Genomic DNA, 18,440 nt, shown 5'->3' on the forward strand with positions numbered 1-18,440 from the left:
GGAGGTGTTGGTCAACAGCCAGCTGAATATGAGCCAGCAGTGTGCCCAGGTGGCCACAAAAGCCAATAGCATCCTCACTTGTATCAGAAATAGTATAGCCAGCAGGACTAGGGAAGAGATTGTCCCACTGTACTCAGCACTGGTGAGGCCACACCTTGAATACTGTGTTCAGTTTTGGGCCACCCACTACAAGAAAGACATTGAGGTGCTGGAGAGAGTTCAAAGAAGAGCAACAAAACTGGTGAAAGGTCTGGAGCACAAGTCTTATGAGAAGCGCCTGAGCGAATTGGGGTTGTTTATCCTGGAGAAAAGGAGACTGAGGGGAGACCTGAAATGAGGTTACAGTAAGGTGGGTGTTGGCCTCTTTTCCCAAGTAACAAGTGATAAGATGAGAAGAAATGGCCTCAAGGTGCATCAGGGGAGGTTTAGATTGGATATTAGGAAATATTTTTTTCACTGAAAGGGTTGTCAGGCATTGGAACAGGCTGCCCAGGGAAGTGATGGAGTCGCCATCCCTGAAGGTATTTGAAAGACACGTGTATCTGGTACTTAGAGACATGGTTTAGTGGTGAACTTGGCACTGCTAGGTTTATGGTCGGACTCAGATATAAAGGTCTTTTCCAAACTACATGATTTTATTATTCTATTTCAGGGAAAATCCATTTCTAACCAAATCCTGCCATAAGCAATGCAAGACTTTATTTTCAAGGCAATGACAACTTAAAGAACTAAGGGATTTTAAAATGGACCTGTTCAGTCTTGACAGTTCTAAAAATCAGGCCACAGTTATATTATATAAATGAAGTCTCAACTATGCATATAGTTCAGGGGGATGACAGCCTTTATCTTGAGCAGCCTGGCACCAGCCAAATGGTTGTGAAAATCATGCCTTTGTCCTTAAAAAATGCAGCAACCCTTAACCAATGTAATAATACTCAGTTTCTCTTTCATAATCCAACTTCTCCTCAAATGGAAATGAATTTTGCATGCAGTGGGATCTTTATCTATTTTTCATGAATTATAGTTTAAAGAGTCATACGCAATCCTTTATGAACACTGCAGGCTGCTACAACCTTCCTTCTTCTTTGGTTTTATACAAAAGTTATGAAATGACAAAACTACAAAACCTCATTCTAGTTTTGTGTGTGTGTACCAATGGATATATCTCATCGCAAAAACCTTGAATTATGTCAATTCTTAGGGAAAAGAATATTTGCATTCAGAAAATGATGGGTGTTTAAGCTTGAAAGGTCATTTTAGAACATTTACTTTTTCCCTAAGCAGGCTTGTTCCTTATAGTAAAGAGTTTATTGCAAAGAACTAAACACAATTAAGTTCAGGAAAGGATGCACCATATGCACTGCTATAACATCAATACTTCGCTGGTCACATGTCATTTATAAACTTGATTTGAGCTTCATGGGACATCAATAAGCATATGAAACTACAAAAACTGGGCCATTTTAGCTAGAGGCTAACTTCAGCTTCTATTATAATGATTAGGCAGGGGAAAAGAGTTGTGAAGAATCCTCTGCAATAGAATCATCTCCAAAAGTTAATGCTCACACCAACTATTTTGATAGGAAGCTTAATGACCTAAAATGAGCCTGTGAGCAATCCACACCTTCTGTTCCAGTTTGAAAACACCTTAAATTTTTAGGGAAAATGGCAATTCTAAAATAAAGCTTGTATTTTTTGTGTCTGGCTAAAAGACTCAGACTCCATAATACAAACTGCTCCACAACAGATCTAGAAATCACACTACTGCTAATTCCCAAGAGGACAAATCCCAATTCTTATCACAATATATTCTAAAACTTTTTTTTTTTTTTTTTAATTTCACATCAAAGGGATCATTCACTCCCTCCTTGTTGCAAAAGATGGTTTCTATATTCAGTCAAATGAGAACTGCAGGATGTTGTAAGATCGTGAGATTGCTGGATAATTAACTGGCCCATTATTCTTTACTTAAAAGGTTTGTTAAAAGGTCAAAAAGTGCAAGAGTTTACTTGAATATTCTGTGAGTTACACCAATTAAATATTAAAAAGCCTACATACAGTTTGAAGTGTTGAAGCACACATTTTTTAAATGTAGGATTACACAGTAGCAGTGTGCAAGATAAAATAGTACCTTTCTGTTAGAATGTTTATCTCAATTCTTAATGCATTTAAGAATTCATTAATAATTTTAAAATTAATAATATGATTTGTTAACTCAGAACAGTTCCACATACTCCATCTACATCTCTCTGTTCTTGTGGAAATAACACTAGAGGCCAAGACGTTTAAAAAAAAAAACAACAAAACCACAATTTTGACCTCTTACCTCTTGGGCTTTGCTGTCCGAGGGCTGTGGAACTAACGAGGTTCTGAACGTCACTTGAATAGGCTTATCAAAAAAGGGTGTACAGGAAGTCACTGTCTGTTCCACCTCTCCTGGGAGAACCAATGATCCTGCTGAATAAAAAATAGTCAACTTTGCCCTTCCATTCAATGCACGAATTAGAAAAATCCTGCGTAAAATCCTGTAGTGTTCAGACATAGGCAGAAGCTTGTTAGTCAAATTGTGCTGTACTTACTGTTTCATGATATGTAATATAGGCAGCTGTCTTTAAAACAGATCTATGCAGTCCTGAGCTAAAATCTAGATAACAAACTGTAGTACTGTGAGAGCCTTGAAGTGTGTCCCTCATCCTTTGCAAAACAAAAGACTCATTATTGGTCTATGTTATGCCTTAAACAGCTGGTTTTTGCAACTTTTGCCAGGAAAAGTTAAATGGCTGTGAAGGCAGACATGCTATCTTTTCACCTTAAGGTCCCGCAGAATAAATTTTTGAGATAAAGACAATTAACAGTGTTTCATTCCTGGGAAACTGGGATGATCAAGATGGGTCATTGAGCAGACAATCAGCCGCTAGGAGAAACCACAAACCACCAGCTACCCCTAATGGACAAAACAACTCACTTCTGGTCAGCACTACAACCATTACTCTAATTTTTTGACCACCAACTCATTCCTGGAACAATCTTAATTAGCATGAAGAGCAAGCAGAGTGAGGAGACAAACTGCCGTCTCCTAGCTCACATGCAAATGGATTGGGTTACAAAAGTTCCTCATTTGGGACACTTTTTAGTCGGTGTTTTGTCAGTGTGTTTTGCATATGTGTTTGTGTATGTGTGTGTGTGCACATGTGTGTGCACTGCACGGCATTAACGAAGTTTTGCAACCACCACCAAGCCAGCTACAGAGAATAACAGAGTGGTGAGATCTTACCTTTTCTTCTGATATCTTAACCTATCGCTCTCTTTTTCCTCTCTCTCTCTTTCTAAGTTTATTCTGGGCAAGTAAGAGTAATATCTTGTGAGTTTTGTTGTTAAAGTCTTGCTAAGTTTTTATGACATAGTTACAAACTTTTGCCAAGCCACTATTCACAGTAATCCCACTGAGTGGTGTCTAGTAAATCTGTGATTTAATTGAACCTCTTGGGTGATTGTAGTCACTTTGTGGAACTGCATAGAGCATTCAAAAGTTAAACTTTGCACTCACCCCAGTTGAGTTGGGACGGGACAACTATACTAAGGAAAAATCGAACTTGGTTGAGAATACACTGGTAGCTCTTCTTTGTGGAGGAGACCGAATTAAAAATCTAGATATAGATGGTCCTAAACTCAGAGAACACCTGGGATTAGATTCATCTCTTCATAAGAAAGAAGTAAGGTCCTGAGTAGGGATGTCTGCAGCAGGTGTTGTAAGATACCAGACTGAATGCTGGTCTTGCCATTGATTAGCTGGACAGTCTCATTCAATTCTCTTTTGCTAGAGTTTCATTACTTGTAAATTTGACATAAAGAATCTTTGCAAAGTGTCTTTACATGGACTCTCTGAAAACATTAAATAAAAATATCTGGTAGAAGTACAAATATTGCCCAGTACAGTAGCAGATGACTCTCTTGTCTGAGGATATTTCATGGATGTTTGTCCCTCTCTGAGCTTTCCAAAAACAGATACTTGAGAGGACTTCCGTATATCTGGGACACAGGACCACTTAAGCTTCCCACATGGGCAGGATTTGGTCCACAGTTCACAAATGCACAGACTTTATGGATCACTCTTCCTTAGCATACTTCAGCAAAACGTTCATACTCGGAACAGTGGGTTTGCTTTCTATCACAGCCTCAGAAGGACATGCCTTAGGTTTAGAAATATGTTGTAATATGAATCAAACTCAGCTGTGCTACATCTCAGATGTATTAATCTTGTCTCAGTAACATTTTTATGAAGGAACTTAAGGGAACCATATGTCTTGCAATTACGCAAATCTACCTACTATTTTTTCTGGCTGATACACAAGTTTCTTTACAGCTTCATTCTACATTTTAGTAGTTCCATTTCCTCTTGAAATCTCAGAATATATTTTCAAAGCATTGTTTCAATGTTAGTGAATAGAACCAAGGGGTACATAGATGCAGGGTGAAAAGGAAGAAGCAGCAACTTCTCTCTACCTGCACACTTTTACCACAGTAGTGGAGTTACAGGCCTCTCATTCTCCTGTAAATCTACATTTGAAAATAATGATTTCCCAGCTAAGCCTAAGTAAAAAATCCATAATCAAATTCTTCATTTAGTTTTATTCTGGAAATTGTGTGATATTACAAAGCCAGCAGGACTTTAGACTTGAAAAGTAGAATGTTCTTTTAAAAAGAGATTAATTCATTCCCTTGGATAACTCATTCCTGGATTTTGGGGTTTTGATCCATGATTCATGTATAAGTGGTTTCCAGTTTTCATCCCTATTCTGTTGGTTGCTTATAGCTATCTCTAGTCATCTGTGCGCTTTCCATACTTGTTTTCAGCATAGCATCTACTCTTACTCTGCATCGGTTAAGTGAGAAAGCTTTCCGAGAAGTTCACAGGTATATATACTACATCTTGAAATGCTCTGCAACTGGTTTTTTTTTGAACTTCCAGAACTTGGTCAAAACCATTTGTAGGACAGAAGGAAGATCTGAATATTCATTTAAATGCAATGACTTCTTCTGTTATTTTTTCAAACTTATATATAATATATATCCTCACTGAAGGCAGGAAAGCCTGGACATCAGGAGGTCTGTATCACCTCCTGATAGAAGCACTGATTATTTCTGTACTATCAGCTCCCCCCTTGCCAATAGACCAATCTGTGGAGAGAAGATGAGGAGGAAGCACTATTATGTAACAATCTGGCAATGGCTCAGAAAGACAACAAAAATTAGAACAGAAGGAAATTTATTTTTGCTTTTAGCAAGAAGCACTTGTCATACTCAGAACGTCAATTCCACTATTTTAAGGTTCATTACTAATGCAAACAAAATTTCAAATTCCCTTAAATCATCCCATAAGAACGTGGTAATCAACCTTTCTTTGCCAGCAGACAGGCCAGAAATGAGCTTTGTCTCTCTATCCTGGCTGCATGACAGCATATGAAAGTCTAACTGGTAAATGCTGCTTTCCTTGATAATGTTTAATCAAGAAACTCCTTCATAGAGAAAAACTGGGGAGTTTTGACAGTCCTTCTCAGTGGGAGCTCCCAAAGGAACCGTAGGCTATTGTAAGATCTAGCCAGTACCTCACAGCTGGTTCAGGCTGACGCTACAGCACTAGTGGATGATGATCCTAATTACACTGCTAATTATGTTCTCTGTGGAGGTGATTAATTAGCAACAGGAAAGCCTTGGATACTGCCAACAGCACCATAGATAAACTGAGCAGGTAATGATATAAAAAATCTGAGAAGAGATTTTGAAATGTACCTCTTCTCATATCACGAGGTATCAACATCCTGGATGATATGGCAGTGAGCTTTGGAATACTTGTGGCATATTTGGAAACTGATCTATTCTCCTCTATTTAGTTTTTGTTCATTGTGTACCACTGACATTAATTAAAAGTATAGAAAAAAGAATCTATTGTCACAAACCTGATTTGAACTTTCAAGACTGAAGAATTTCAAAGTCTTGTCTGATTCTTTAGCTTTACTGTAGCCAAATGTTGCCCAGCTACAGGTTTTACCACTTTCAGACACTACATTTCACAAAAAAGCTGTTAATGAGGAGCTGGGGAAAGAGGTAGTGATAACGAAAGAAGCTTAAAAGCTAAATTTTGCTCTCTCCTCTGATTCTCAGGCTTTAGGCTTTTAGCCCCAAAGAGTTCCCTAGTATGAAATCATCTTGAGGCAGTGTTAAATGGATTGCAGAGACTATAGAAGAAAAGAGATTAACCAGCTGCGGTGAGCCCAATACTTGGAAAAATCCACATAATATAATAATGAATCCCCTTTCTCAACCTGATTTTTCTGTATGTTAATACAGACTCAAAAAATAAATAGAAAGGCACAGATAATGTAAAATAACATATATTGATATAATTTGCCTAAATAATTATTTAAATAATCAAATAGTTATGCTTGGCCTCAGCTTCAAAGTAACTGAGTCAGTTGGGTTCTCCTCAACCTCTGTGGGGTTACAGAGAACTGGGACTTTGAAAACGCAAGTTTACAGTACTTCAGGGCTCCAAAACAGATTAGGATGAGAATCTGATATCATTGCCTATGCTGTCTCACTCCTACATTTAATTAGTCCTATTTTAATTTTCTCTAGCATTTCAAAATAGCACACTCAAGGTCTCTAGACACGCTTTTTACATATTTTGTACTTTATACAAATATTACTTATTACCTAACTATCCTGCAAGCCCTGCAGCAAGTGATTTGTCACCAGTCCTGGAAAGGAATTCTGCCACCAACACAAAGGTACTTGGCATTCTCCATCCATCCCTGGAGAAAGACTCATCATCTTCATTGTTGCCTTAAGCTACTTACAGCTACAGATTAAATTCAGTGAGAAAGAGCGATTAAACAGTCTATGATACACATGCTGCCTCTACGTGATGCATTAAAGTTATGGTTTACGGCAACAATTTTATTCTGCCAATCACAGTTTACAATGCCAAAATCCCACAATGCGAAGCATTGCCCTGTTTTCAGGCTTTCAGCCCAATGTTGTCTAATGAAAACAGCTACAATTAATTTGCATGATAGCCAAATCTATGGGCTGCTTTTTCTTTTTTTTTTTTAAGAAGCAGGTGTATTCATTCAAACCTTAAAAGACATTGCACTTAGGACAATAAGCTGAGGAAAAACAAAAAAAAAGAGGGAAAAAACCCATTAGAATGATTCTTCCAGGACACCTCACAAAAAGCATTGGTTTTGATGGATGTTTTAATACCTATTTTCTATCATGCTTTTCACACTGTCAACTCTGAGCCACTTAACGTACAGTTGCTAACTCAGCTAACTGATCTGCCCTTTAAAGCTAAAAAAAGTACAGAGAAACTCAACTGTTGCCAATAATACGTAGAGATAAAAGCTTGTTGTAATTACACTCATAAGGTATGATATTTTTCACTTAAAACTATCATTTGTTCTGCCATACAGGTGGCAGCATTTAGAAAGACCAGTAGCAGAATATTTTTCAAGTTTGTATCACACTTTGCTTATAAACTAACTGGAATTCTTCAGAATTAGTCCTTTATTAAGGTGGTCATGAGCTATATTATTTTATATTACTTTATTATTACAAGCAATAGAAGCAACACCATTTTATATTTTAATTTGCATTTTATTGCTCTGGTTTCTACAGCAGTAAGGTTATACCTTTCTTATTATGAAGCCTATCAAGTGGATTTTGACATGTAAGACAACTATCAAACTATAAGTCCTTTTTTCTGTACTTAGCAGTCAAGGGGAAATTTTTCATCTTGAGTCAACAACCACGTCCACTGAAGAAGCCCTGGGCAAGATCCAGGCTGTGGCTTTTCCAGATATAAATTTGCAAGCTATTCACTTTCCTTACAGAGTTTAGAAGGAATAAAATATCTTCTGGCTATGCAGTCTCGATGGTATAAAATACAATCTCAATGCTAAATGTTGTTAGTGAGCACTGTTGATTGCTTAGGCATTGATATGATTTCTTTCTGCACTGAGGCAGTCTGTGCAGGGAGTTTGTGCAGGGAGTTCTGTCTCATGGGAAGAACTGAAGAAAACAGAGACTGAAAGCCAAATCGAACGTCACGTAAAAAGCGAGGAGTTAGCACACTTATAATCTACAGTAGTGGGGGTATAATGTCATGTTTATTGTTCTTAAAATCACCGATAAAAGCACTAACTGAAAGGTTTCCCAATGTGGCTTGCATAAGGTGCTATTCAGACAGTAAAAGCAGATGACTGCTTTTGTAATTTTCATCTTGTTCAAATGCAGTCTGTTTTACTAGTGTTTTCTAAACATATGTGATTAACATTTACTCTTGAATACACATGAATACACAGAAATAAGTGAAAAGCCCCCAGAGAGGCAAGGTCTGGCATAGTCCAGAAAGTGGCAAGCAAGCTCCAGCAGAGCTCTCCTTTCCTCGCTGCCCTCCTTGGTATTTCAGTGTTGGGCTTATTTCTCATCATCTAATTTGTGGCTTGTTTTGAACCAGAGCTATACAAGAATACTTATATGAAATAGATACAGACAATTCTCATTTCATTCTGATACAAGTGAAATGTGGGTTTAGGCTTCCATCAGTGAGCCTCAGGTTTGGGGTTTTTTGTTTGTTCGTTTTAACAGATATTATCATAATTTAAGACAAACACAGAACAATGTCCTACAAAGGGAAAAATGGGCACATATGAACACTGCACTCAAAAAAATCTTTGAAGTCTGTACCTGATACAACACTGCTATCTCACTCCCTCCTTCCTGAAATGCCCAGGCTGGGGAAAGAATATTTGCTGTAAACCTGACATATGTTGGTTTATTATTTTCTTGTGAGGTACAGCCAAGATCCAAATATTAATCAACTGAAAGTCTCTAAGCCATCTAACTATGAATAGGAATTCTGCACATGCAGAAAGACTAATCTAAGATTAGTCAAATGCCAATAACCAAGGAATTGAGGACCAAAGTCCTGCTCTGTAACAGCTTCTTTCAGTGACCTTAGGTAAATCCCTCAATCTGTGTGGCTTGGTTTCTTTGTGCAGTTGCAGGTATACATGAGGAAAATACATTTAATCACTAAAAGGTCATCAACTCTAGCGGTAATAAAGACCACACAAGCACCTGTGATAGACAAATAATTACAAACACTGTATTTCTAGTTACTTCTTAGAGCTGGTAGAGCTAAAATTATTATAGGTGTATGGAACAGTTCAACACAACTCAAAATGCTCATAATGGGAATTTGTAAAGAAGTTCACTGTGAATTCAAAAGTATTCTCATCTATTTTAATCCCAGGATCAAATCATTTTAATAGACAGGCACAACATTATAATTAAATATTTCCACTTCATAGAACTCTCAGCACCCACATTACTTTGTGGAAAAACTTTTGTAATTAAAATAATTTCAATACAAAATAGAAGTGCAGAAAAATGTAGAAACATTGCTAACAAGAAGTGTTCTGTAACTCTGAAAAATCTTGGAAAAAAAACCTTCTTATCAGGACACAGTATGATAAATATTCCTTATAATTTATTATCTCATTACCTCTTAGCATGAGGAAATGAGTACTTTAATTTGGGGAACTTGGGCAATTTGTGGAATTTTCTAGTAACAGAAAAACTGAGGAAGAACTTCTTTTTTAGAGGTGGTCTACACAATGTCTATACACTTGCATCCAAAGACAAACAATGATACAAAGGGGAGTGAAACCTACCACTGCATGTCTCTTCATCTGTGTCTGTATCTTCCAAATCTAAGCACTTGTCCATCTGCCGTACAAAACCCCAAATTAGAAAACAGATTACAATGTATGAATTCCATTTCTTACAGCAGAATCCAGAGCTAAGCAAAAAAGTATTACATTCTCTCCTTCATCTTCTCAAGTTTCCTCTGCATTTTTCCAAGCAAGCATATGAATTTTCTTTGAAATGGGTAACCCAAAGGAAATACTTTTAAGTACAGGGAAAGACTTGCTGTCAGAATTGCAGCATATCAACTACAGTGATAGGTAAGAAGCTCAGGCTTTACAACAACTTTTCCAGGAACTTAGTGGGAAAATGGAGAAGTAAAATATTTCCACAGGAAAAAGACACATGGTAAGTTACTCTGCAGTTTTGCAAGCTCACCACATATGGCACAGAGACAATACATGCTGCAGGCAAAGCAGAGCTTGATCCTTCTGTTTTGATACTAGTGGTGAACTGAAGAGGAAATAAAAAAAGCTAAGAATTCTGAAATGTTTAGTATTCCATCTGGGACATCGTGCTACTGTTGTATCAGGCTGATGTCCCTTCAAAACAGCTTAAACTATCTAAAACTTACAACAACAAAAGACATTTCTTATTTCAAGTAGCACTCTGACTAGATGCATAGGGTGAAAGGCCTTTCCCAGCCTACATGAAAATAGTGTTACCATGGAAGATTTACTATATGCACTGGGTAGTCTTCTGTGTTTCCATGCAGTAATTAGACATGCTCTTAGATATTTTTTGCAACCTGATTTGACACCATTCTCATCAACACTTACATAACATTTACACTTTAAAAGTACATACTTATTAACATTATCATTGACCTCATTAATGTTTATAAATATATAAAGGATGAGTGTCACAAGGATGGAGCCAGGCTCTTCTTGCTGACAACCAATGGTAAGACAAGGGGTAATGGGTTCAAACTGAAACACAGGAGATTCCACTTAAATATGAGAAGAAACTTCTTCTCAGTGAGGGTAACAGAACACTGGAACAGGTTGCCCAGGGGGGTTGTGGAGTCTCCTTCTCTGGAGACATTCAAAACCCGCCTGGACACATTCCTGTGTAACCTTGTCTAGGTGTTCCTGCTCTGGCAGGGGGATCGGACTGGATGAGCTTTTGAGGTCCCTTCCAATCCTCAACATTCCATGATTCTGTGAAAAAAATTTTGGATGGCAATGCTCTCATCCTTCTTTCCCACAGATTTGGAAACAAATACATCAACAAATTGCAAGTACTTTGTAAATTAATAAAGCAAAAATCTGTCATGTTCTACTCATAATGCCCACTTCAAAGAAAATCATAATGGGGATTTGTAAAAATCAAAGAAAAACTCACCTTCACTCTTTCAGACAGACTGAGATTATTTCCATCAGAGCCACGAGCTTTCCAGCTCTCACTCATCACTGCCTGTAGACAGATAGGCAGAAATATTTATATGCATGAAACAGAACCAAAATCACAGTCAAAGCTCTTACTGATTTACACACACAGATCCTCTACTGTGTATTTAAATTTTTGAAAAAATTGAATGCAATGCTCCTGAAAATAGAGTGTATGCAGGTAATCCTCTGAAATCTTACACAGGACCAGACTGAATCAATGGGAACAACAGTGCAAATAATCGTAACATGCCTAAAAAGCAGCATTCAGAACAGAAGCACTGTTTTCAATACCAGTTTTTTTTCTCTTCTTCATTAGGGCAGGCTTAAAGGTTACAGTGGCCAACTTACTGCATTACAGCCTCCTCTTGCTATAATTCCAGTAATTTTTCTGATGCATTCTACTACTACTGTATTTGTTTCTTAAACTGCTAATGTGACAAAAATGTGCAGCCATGCCTGAAACTTTTTTTCTGTAGCAACAAAGACAAGCATTAAGATGTTCCATTGAATAAAGGATAATGGAAGTTGCCCATTGCTTTATGGGGCAGAAAGCAAATTCAAAGAGTCTAGAGTAAGACATGCAGAGGCAGTCTATCCCAATAAGCAATCCATATTCTTCATGAGAAAAATGGCAAAAAGAGTCTTGTCATTATTATTACACAATCAACTGACAGAATCCATTTTTTTTTTTTCTAAAAGCCTTACTTGATTCCACCTCAAAGGGATGTGCTAGTAGGAACGAAAATGACAGCTTGTGCTTTTTGACTAAGGCCTGGCAGGCCCATAATTTGAAGGTGCTTAAATGTGTTGCTCTGGGTATTGCACAAAATTACTTTCTACTTCTTTTTTAATAGTTTAATGAAGGGGATTTTTGAGTACAGGCTAGATCACATCTTAGTTATTTGTTATTCAGGGAGGAGGGCAGAAGTTCTTAACAAGTGGTCTCAGATTTCCATCTTGCTCTCTCCATATGATGTCTGTTGTTTTCCTGTCCCTACACATCAAATCCTTAATCTCATGTGTTTCAGATGATTAAAAATGCCTCTGACCTGCTGTCCTGGTTTTGCTAAAAACAAGTTTCTCTTTCAGTGAATTTTGCCTGTCAGCTAAAGCCTTCATATTAACTGCATTTTCCTGGAGAACCAGACCCATGTTTTGGTAAACCTAGCAATGGAATGCAAACATATTGATAAGCATGGATGGACATCTCGCGAGAGGGGCGACGAGAAACAAGTGACCAAGAAACTGACCAACTGTGTATAACATCCCATTCATGTGAATACTTCATATAAAAGTGGGAGATCACGAGGATCTCGTCCCTTCTGCTTATGGCCGACCTTAGGAGAGGATCTTACTGGCCATCCCTGAGAACGGAGGCCTAGTGACAGACTGAATCCAGCTCCGGTTGGCTGCAGAGTCTAATCCAGGACTTTGGGTGCCAGCTCTGCAGTTGCGGAGACTTTCAAGATTGGTTTTGTATATTTTGTATTATTTTCTCTATTCTTATTAGTAGCATTAGTAAAACATCTTTAATTTTTCCAACTCTCTTCTCTCTGTCCTTCTTTCCCTCCCGATCGCCTGTCCTGAGTGGGAAGGGGGGAGAGGGAGGGGCAAAAAGGGGGAAGTGGGGGGGAGAGGAGGTTAACAATACATCTGCCAGGGTTTTATTGTCACCCCGCAATCTTAACCCTCGACAGATAATTGGCGCCCAACGTGGGGCTCGAGAAAGGGGTAAATGTGAAGTTTTTTGGCTTTTCTGCTGCTCTAACGTACCTTTCCGTTTTCTTGGCACGGTGCCAACTCATAGTTGTGATACTCGCGCGTCTGTTTGCTTTGGATATTATTTAGTGGTACTAAGGCAAAGTGAATTACATTGATTTAAAGATGTTATGGCATAAGTTGTATCAGTTATTTTCTACGTTGTGCTCACTAATTCCATATCTGTGTTGGGCTTTCTTTTTAAATCGGAGTATTCATTATATAACAACAAGGAACTGGACAATGATCATGATGATACTGTGTGGTTTGTCACTGGTTTATTTCATTGTACTGCAGCCGCTAATTAATTTCTACTCGCTTCTGCTTTACCTTGAAAAGCCTCCAGGAGAGATTAAAGAGCAGAACGGCTCTGTGTTTGCTAATTGGTCAAGTGAATCTTTAGAAAGGCTGACTAACAATACTTTCGTTTTTTCGCTAGGAGAGTTCGCAAATGTTTTAAAGAATTTTGAATATCCTTGGAGTTTTGATAGAACTGTGATGGTATTATCTGGTTTGCTGAATGTGTGTCAGTTTGTGCTTCTGTTAAGAGAAATGGCGTTCAACAGGAGGTTTGCGTCTCTTTGTTGTCCTGAGATTTGCGGTGCGTCTTCGGAAGCTTTAGCAAAAAGCTCTCCTGGCCGCTCGAGAAAGAGCAAAACAGCAAAAGCTGCAGCTGCTGCCATTTCGCAGGCTGAAGGTACAACTCCTACGCAGAGTTCTTCTGCCGCTAATGATAACGTTACTTCTCCAGCCTCACAGGCTAAGGCAGCCCCCCCTCCTTCACACACTGGGCACTGTTGCTGCTGTAACCACAGTAATCACTGTGACAGTCATTCAGACTCTGGAAATGAATCAAATGATGGTAAACCCATATCAGCATCAGTTGCCGGTTGTAAGAAAGTCACTAGAAAGACCACCCGTGCAGCAGATGATGGCACAGGGCCAACATCAACCCAAGGGGCATCATCATCAGGACAGGGAGGAGATGAAGTGACCACTACTCGGTCCTTCTCTCCAGGTGAGCTGAGAGATCTGCGAAAAGACTTTAGTCGTCGTGAAGGCGAGAATATTTTAACCTGGCTGCTCCGATGCTGGGACAATGGGGCAGGAACAATTGAATTGGAAGGTGGTGAAGCCAGGCAGCTGGGATCTCTGTCAAGAGATTCCACCATTGATAGGGCAATTTCAAGAGAGTCTAATGCCACTACTCTCTGGACCTGACTCCTGGCAGCTATGAAAGTAAGATTTCCCTACAAGGAAGATTGTATATCCAAGTTAGGGAAATGGAATACTATGGAGAGAGGTATTCAGTTCCTGAGAGAATTAGCTGTGCGAGAGATCATTTATTTTGGACCAAACAGCCAAGAGGGGACAGACCCAGATAGAATCAATTGTACACGACCTCTGTGGCGCAGATTTGTACAAAGCGCACCACCTGCATATGCTAAGTCATTGGCAGGAATGGTCTGGTCAGCTGGAGGTGTACAAGATATTACTGAAGTGATTGAGCAGCTCCGGAACTTTGAGGACAGCCTTGCTGGTTCTCTACGGGCTTGTGTCTCTGCTGTAGAGAAACTGTGTGAAAAATCTGATGATCGGTTTGAAAAGCTATTGCAAGAAATCAAAGAACTCAGAGAAGACACATACCATTCACGACCTGCACAAACCTATGTTTCAGCTGTTAGGAAAAGGCGTTTCCAGTCTCGAGAGAGAGGACAGAGGCAGCCCACAAAAAGAGGTTCACTGTGGTTCTTCCTACATGAGCAGGGAGAAAACATGAATAAGTGGCATGGAAGACCTACCTCAGAACTTCAAGAACGAGTACGTGAGATAAAAGGAAAAACTCCTAGGAAGGTGGCTGCTCCAGTTTACAAAAGGAGCAGAAGAGATTCTGATGCTCTTGAAGGAACCTCTAATTCACACCCAGAGACTGTGCAAAACAGAAATTAGAGGTGCCCTGCCTCCAACCAGGTGGAGGAAAGGGATAACAGAGTTTATTGGACTGTACAAATACGATGGCCTGGTACAACACACCCACAGGAGTACAAAGCTTTAGTGGACACTGGTGCTCAGTGCACAATAATTCCTTCTAACTATAAAGGAACGCAATCCATCAGTATTGTTGGAGTGACTGGGGGATCCCAGGAACTGACTGTTGTAGAGGCTGAAATGAGCCTAACTGGAAAAAACTGGCAAAAGCATCCTATTGTGACTGGTCCAGATGCTCCGTGCATCCTTGGCATAGACTACCTCAAGAGAGGGTATTTTAAGGACCCAAAAGGGTATAGGTGGGCATTTGGTATAGCAGCTGTGGACACTGAGAAAATTGAACAGCTGTCTGATTTGCCTGGTCTTTCAGATGACCCTTCTGTTGTAGGACTGCTGATGGTTGACGATCAGCAGGTGCCAATTGCTACCACGACGGTGCATCGCCGGCAATATCGCACCAACCGAGACTCTTTGATTCCTATCCAAAACTTGATCCGTCAATTGGAAAGCCAGGGTGTGATCATTAAGACTCGCTCACCTTTTAACAGCCCAATCTGGCCAGTGCGTAAGTCTAGTGATGAGTGGAGACTAACTGTGGACTATCGTGGCCTGAATGAAGTTACGCCATCACTGAGTGCTGCTGTGCCTGACATGCTAGAACTGCAATTTGAACTGGAGTCAAAGGCAGCTAAGTGGTATGCTACAATTGACATTGCTAATGCATTTTTCTCTATTCCTGTAGCAGCAGAGTGCAGGCCGCAGTTTGCTTTCACCTGGAGAGGCATCCAGTACACGTGGAATCGCTTGCCCCAGGGGTGGAAACACAGTCCTACCATCTGCCATGGACTGATCCAAACCACGCTGGAGCAAGGTAAAGCTCCAGAACACCTGCAATATATTGATGACATCATCGTATGGGGCGACACAGCGAAAGAAGTCTTCGAGAAAGGTGAGAGAATAATTCAGATTCTTTTGGATGCTGGTTTTGCCATAAAACGAAGCAAGGTCAAGGGACCTGCACGAGAGATCCAGTTTTTAGGAATAAAATGGCAAGATGGCCGTCGTCAGATCCCAATGGATGTGATCAACAACATTGCTGCAATGTCTCCACCTACTAATAAAAAGGAGACACAGACTTTCTTGGGCGTTGTAGGTTTTTGGAGAATGCATATTCCTGACTACAGCCACATTGTGAGCCCTCTGTATCGAGTGACTCGTAAAAAGAACCAATTTGAGTGGGGCCCTGAACAACGACAAGCCTTTGAACAAATTAAGCGTGAGATAACTCATGCGGTGGCCCTTGGACCAGTTCGGACTGGACTAGATGTTAAAAATGTGCTCTACACTGCAGCCGGAGATAATGGACTTACCTGGAGCCTCTGGCAGAAAGCACCAGGAGAAACCCGAGGTCGACCCTTAGGTTTTTGGAGTCGAGGATACAAAGGATCTGAGGCCAACTATACTCCAACTGAAAAAGAGATACTAGCAGCATACGAAGGAGTTTGAGCTGCTTCAGAAGTGATCGGTACTGAAGCACAGCTCCTCCTGGCACCTCGACTGCTGGTGCTGAGCTGGATGTTCAAAGGGAAGGTTCCCTCTCCACATCATGCAACCGAAGTTACGTGGAGTAAATGGATTGCATTGATCACGCAACGAGCTCGAATTGGAAGTCCCAATCGCCCAGGGATCTTAGAAGTGATTACAGACTGGCCAGAAAGCAAAGACTTTGGGATGTCTCCAGATGAGGAAGAAGTAAAATGTGCTGAAGAAGCACCACCGTATAATACTCTTTCAGACACTGATAAGCAGTATGCACTGTTCACAGATGGATCCTGTCGTCTTGTAGGAAAACATCGAAGGTGGAAAGCTGCTGTGTGGAGTCCCACACGACAAGTTACAGAAGCCACTGAAGGACAAGGTGAATCTAGTCAGTTTGCAGAAGTGAAAGCCATCCAGCTGGCTTTGGACATTGCTGAACGAGAGAAGTGGCCAATACTTTATCTCTATACTGACTCATGGATGGTAGCAAATGCCTTGTGGGGGTGGCTACAGCAATGGAAGAAAAGCAACTGGCAGCGTAGAGGTAAACCCATTTGGGCTGCCACACTGTGGCAAGATATTGCTGCTCGGCTAGAGAGCCTGCCTGTGAAAGTTCGTCATGTAGATGCTCATGTGCCTAAAAGTCGAGCCACCGAGGAACATCTAAACAACCAACAAGCAGATCAAGCTGCTAAGATTAAAGTAGCTGAGGTGGACTTGGACTGGCAACATAAAGGTGAACTGTTCCTAGCTCGGTGGGCCCATGATGCTTCAGGGCATCAAGGTAGAGATGCAACATATAAATGGGCTCGCGATCGAGGGGTGGATTTAACTATGGACACTCTTTCACAGGTTATTCATGAATGTGAAACTTGCGCCGAAATCAAACAAGCGAAACAGTTAAAGCCTGTATGGTATGGGGGGCGATGGTTAAAGTATAAGTATGGAGAAGCTTGGCAGATTGATTATATTACACTTCCACAAACACGTCAAGGTAAGCGTTATGTACTTACAATGGTGGAAGCAACCACTGGATGGTTGGAAACATATGCTGTACCTCATGCTACAGCCCGAAATACTATCTTGGGCCTTGAAAAGCAAGTCCTTTGGCGACATGGTACGCCAGAAAGAATTGAATCAGACAATGGTACTCATTTCAAAAACAGTCTTATAGACAATTGGGCCAAAGAACATGGTATTGAGTGGGTATATCATATTCCATATCATGCACCAGCCTCTGGGAAAATTGAAAGGTACAATGGTTTGCTAAAAACTACACTAAAGGCACTTGGTGGTGGAACCTTTAAAAACTGGGATTCACATTTAGCAAAAGCCACTTGGTTGGTCAACACCAGGGGATCAACCAATCGAGCCGGGCCTGCCCAATCAGAAATTCTAAGGACTGTAGAAGGAGATAAAGTCCCTGTAGTACACATGAAAAACATGTTAGGAAAGGCAGTCTGGGTTACTCCTGCCTCAGGCAAAGGCAAGCCCATTCGTGGGATTGTTTTTGCCCAGGGACCTGGCAGCACCTGGTGGGTGATGCTTAAGGATGGAGAAGTTCGGTGTGTACCTCAAGGGGATTTGACTTTAGGTGAAAATATTCAATACTGAACTGCATGATGTGAATTGCCATACTAACAGTATTTAATAAGTGTCTTTCAGATCAAGACAGTGATGATGAAACCAGAGCTAGCTTCTTCGAGTGGCGCCTAACAAATTCCTCGAAGTTGATGTCTTTAACCCACAAACAGTGGTCATGAGATGCACTTGTACCATTTTTCCTGCCCTGGGAGACTGTTGTGACAAAATGAACTTAATGAACTTTTTAAAAGATGGTCCACTGATTAATTACTCCTGTGTATATATGTACATATGTATATATATATATAGTAGTAGTGATTAATTAGATTGTGTTGATAGATTGTATTGATAAGGTTTAAGTATTCAGTGAATGGCATATTATAAGGGGTGGAATGTCCTGGTTTTGCT

At 40.1% G+C, this 18,440-nt stretch overlaps 1 protein-coding gene across 6 annotated transcripts in view; it reads right to left on the reverse strand.

Moving 5' to 3' along the window:
* IFTAP (intraflagellar transport associated protein) overlaps positions 1-18,440 on the reverse strand; it is a 65,998-nt gene that overhangs the window by 25,118 nt on the left and 22,440 nt on the right. For 5 of the 6 annotated variants that reach the window (XM_082058698.1, XM_082058697.1, XM_082058693.1 and 2 more), the window contains 3 exons: positions 11,116-11,187; positions 9,738-9,792; positions 2,327-2,457 (listed from right to left, as the gene is read on the reverse strand). In XM_082058698.1, coding sequence (XP_081914824.1) covers positions 2,327-2,457; positions 9,738-9,792; positions 11,116-11,187 — 258 coding nt within the window. The remainder of the gene's footprint in view (positions 1-2,326; positions 2,458-9,737; positions 9,793-11,115; positions 11,188-18,440) is intronic. The other variant, XM_082058696.1, reaches the window with a different exon arrangement.

Source organism: Streptopelia decaocto, assembly GCF_964273445.1.
Source record: "Streptopelia decaocto genome assembly, chromosome: 7".
NCBI lineage: Eukaryota > Metazoa > Chordata > Aves > Columbiformes > Columbidae > Streptopelia > Streptopelia decaocto.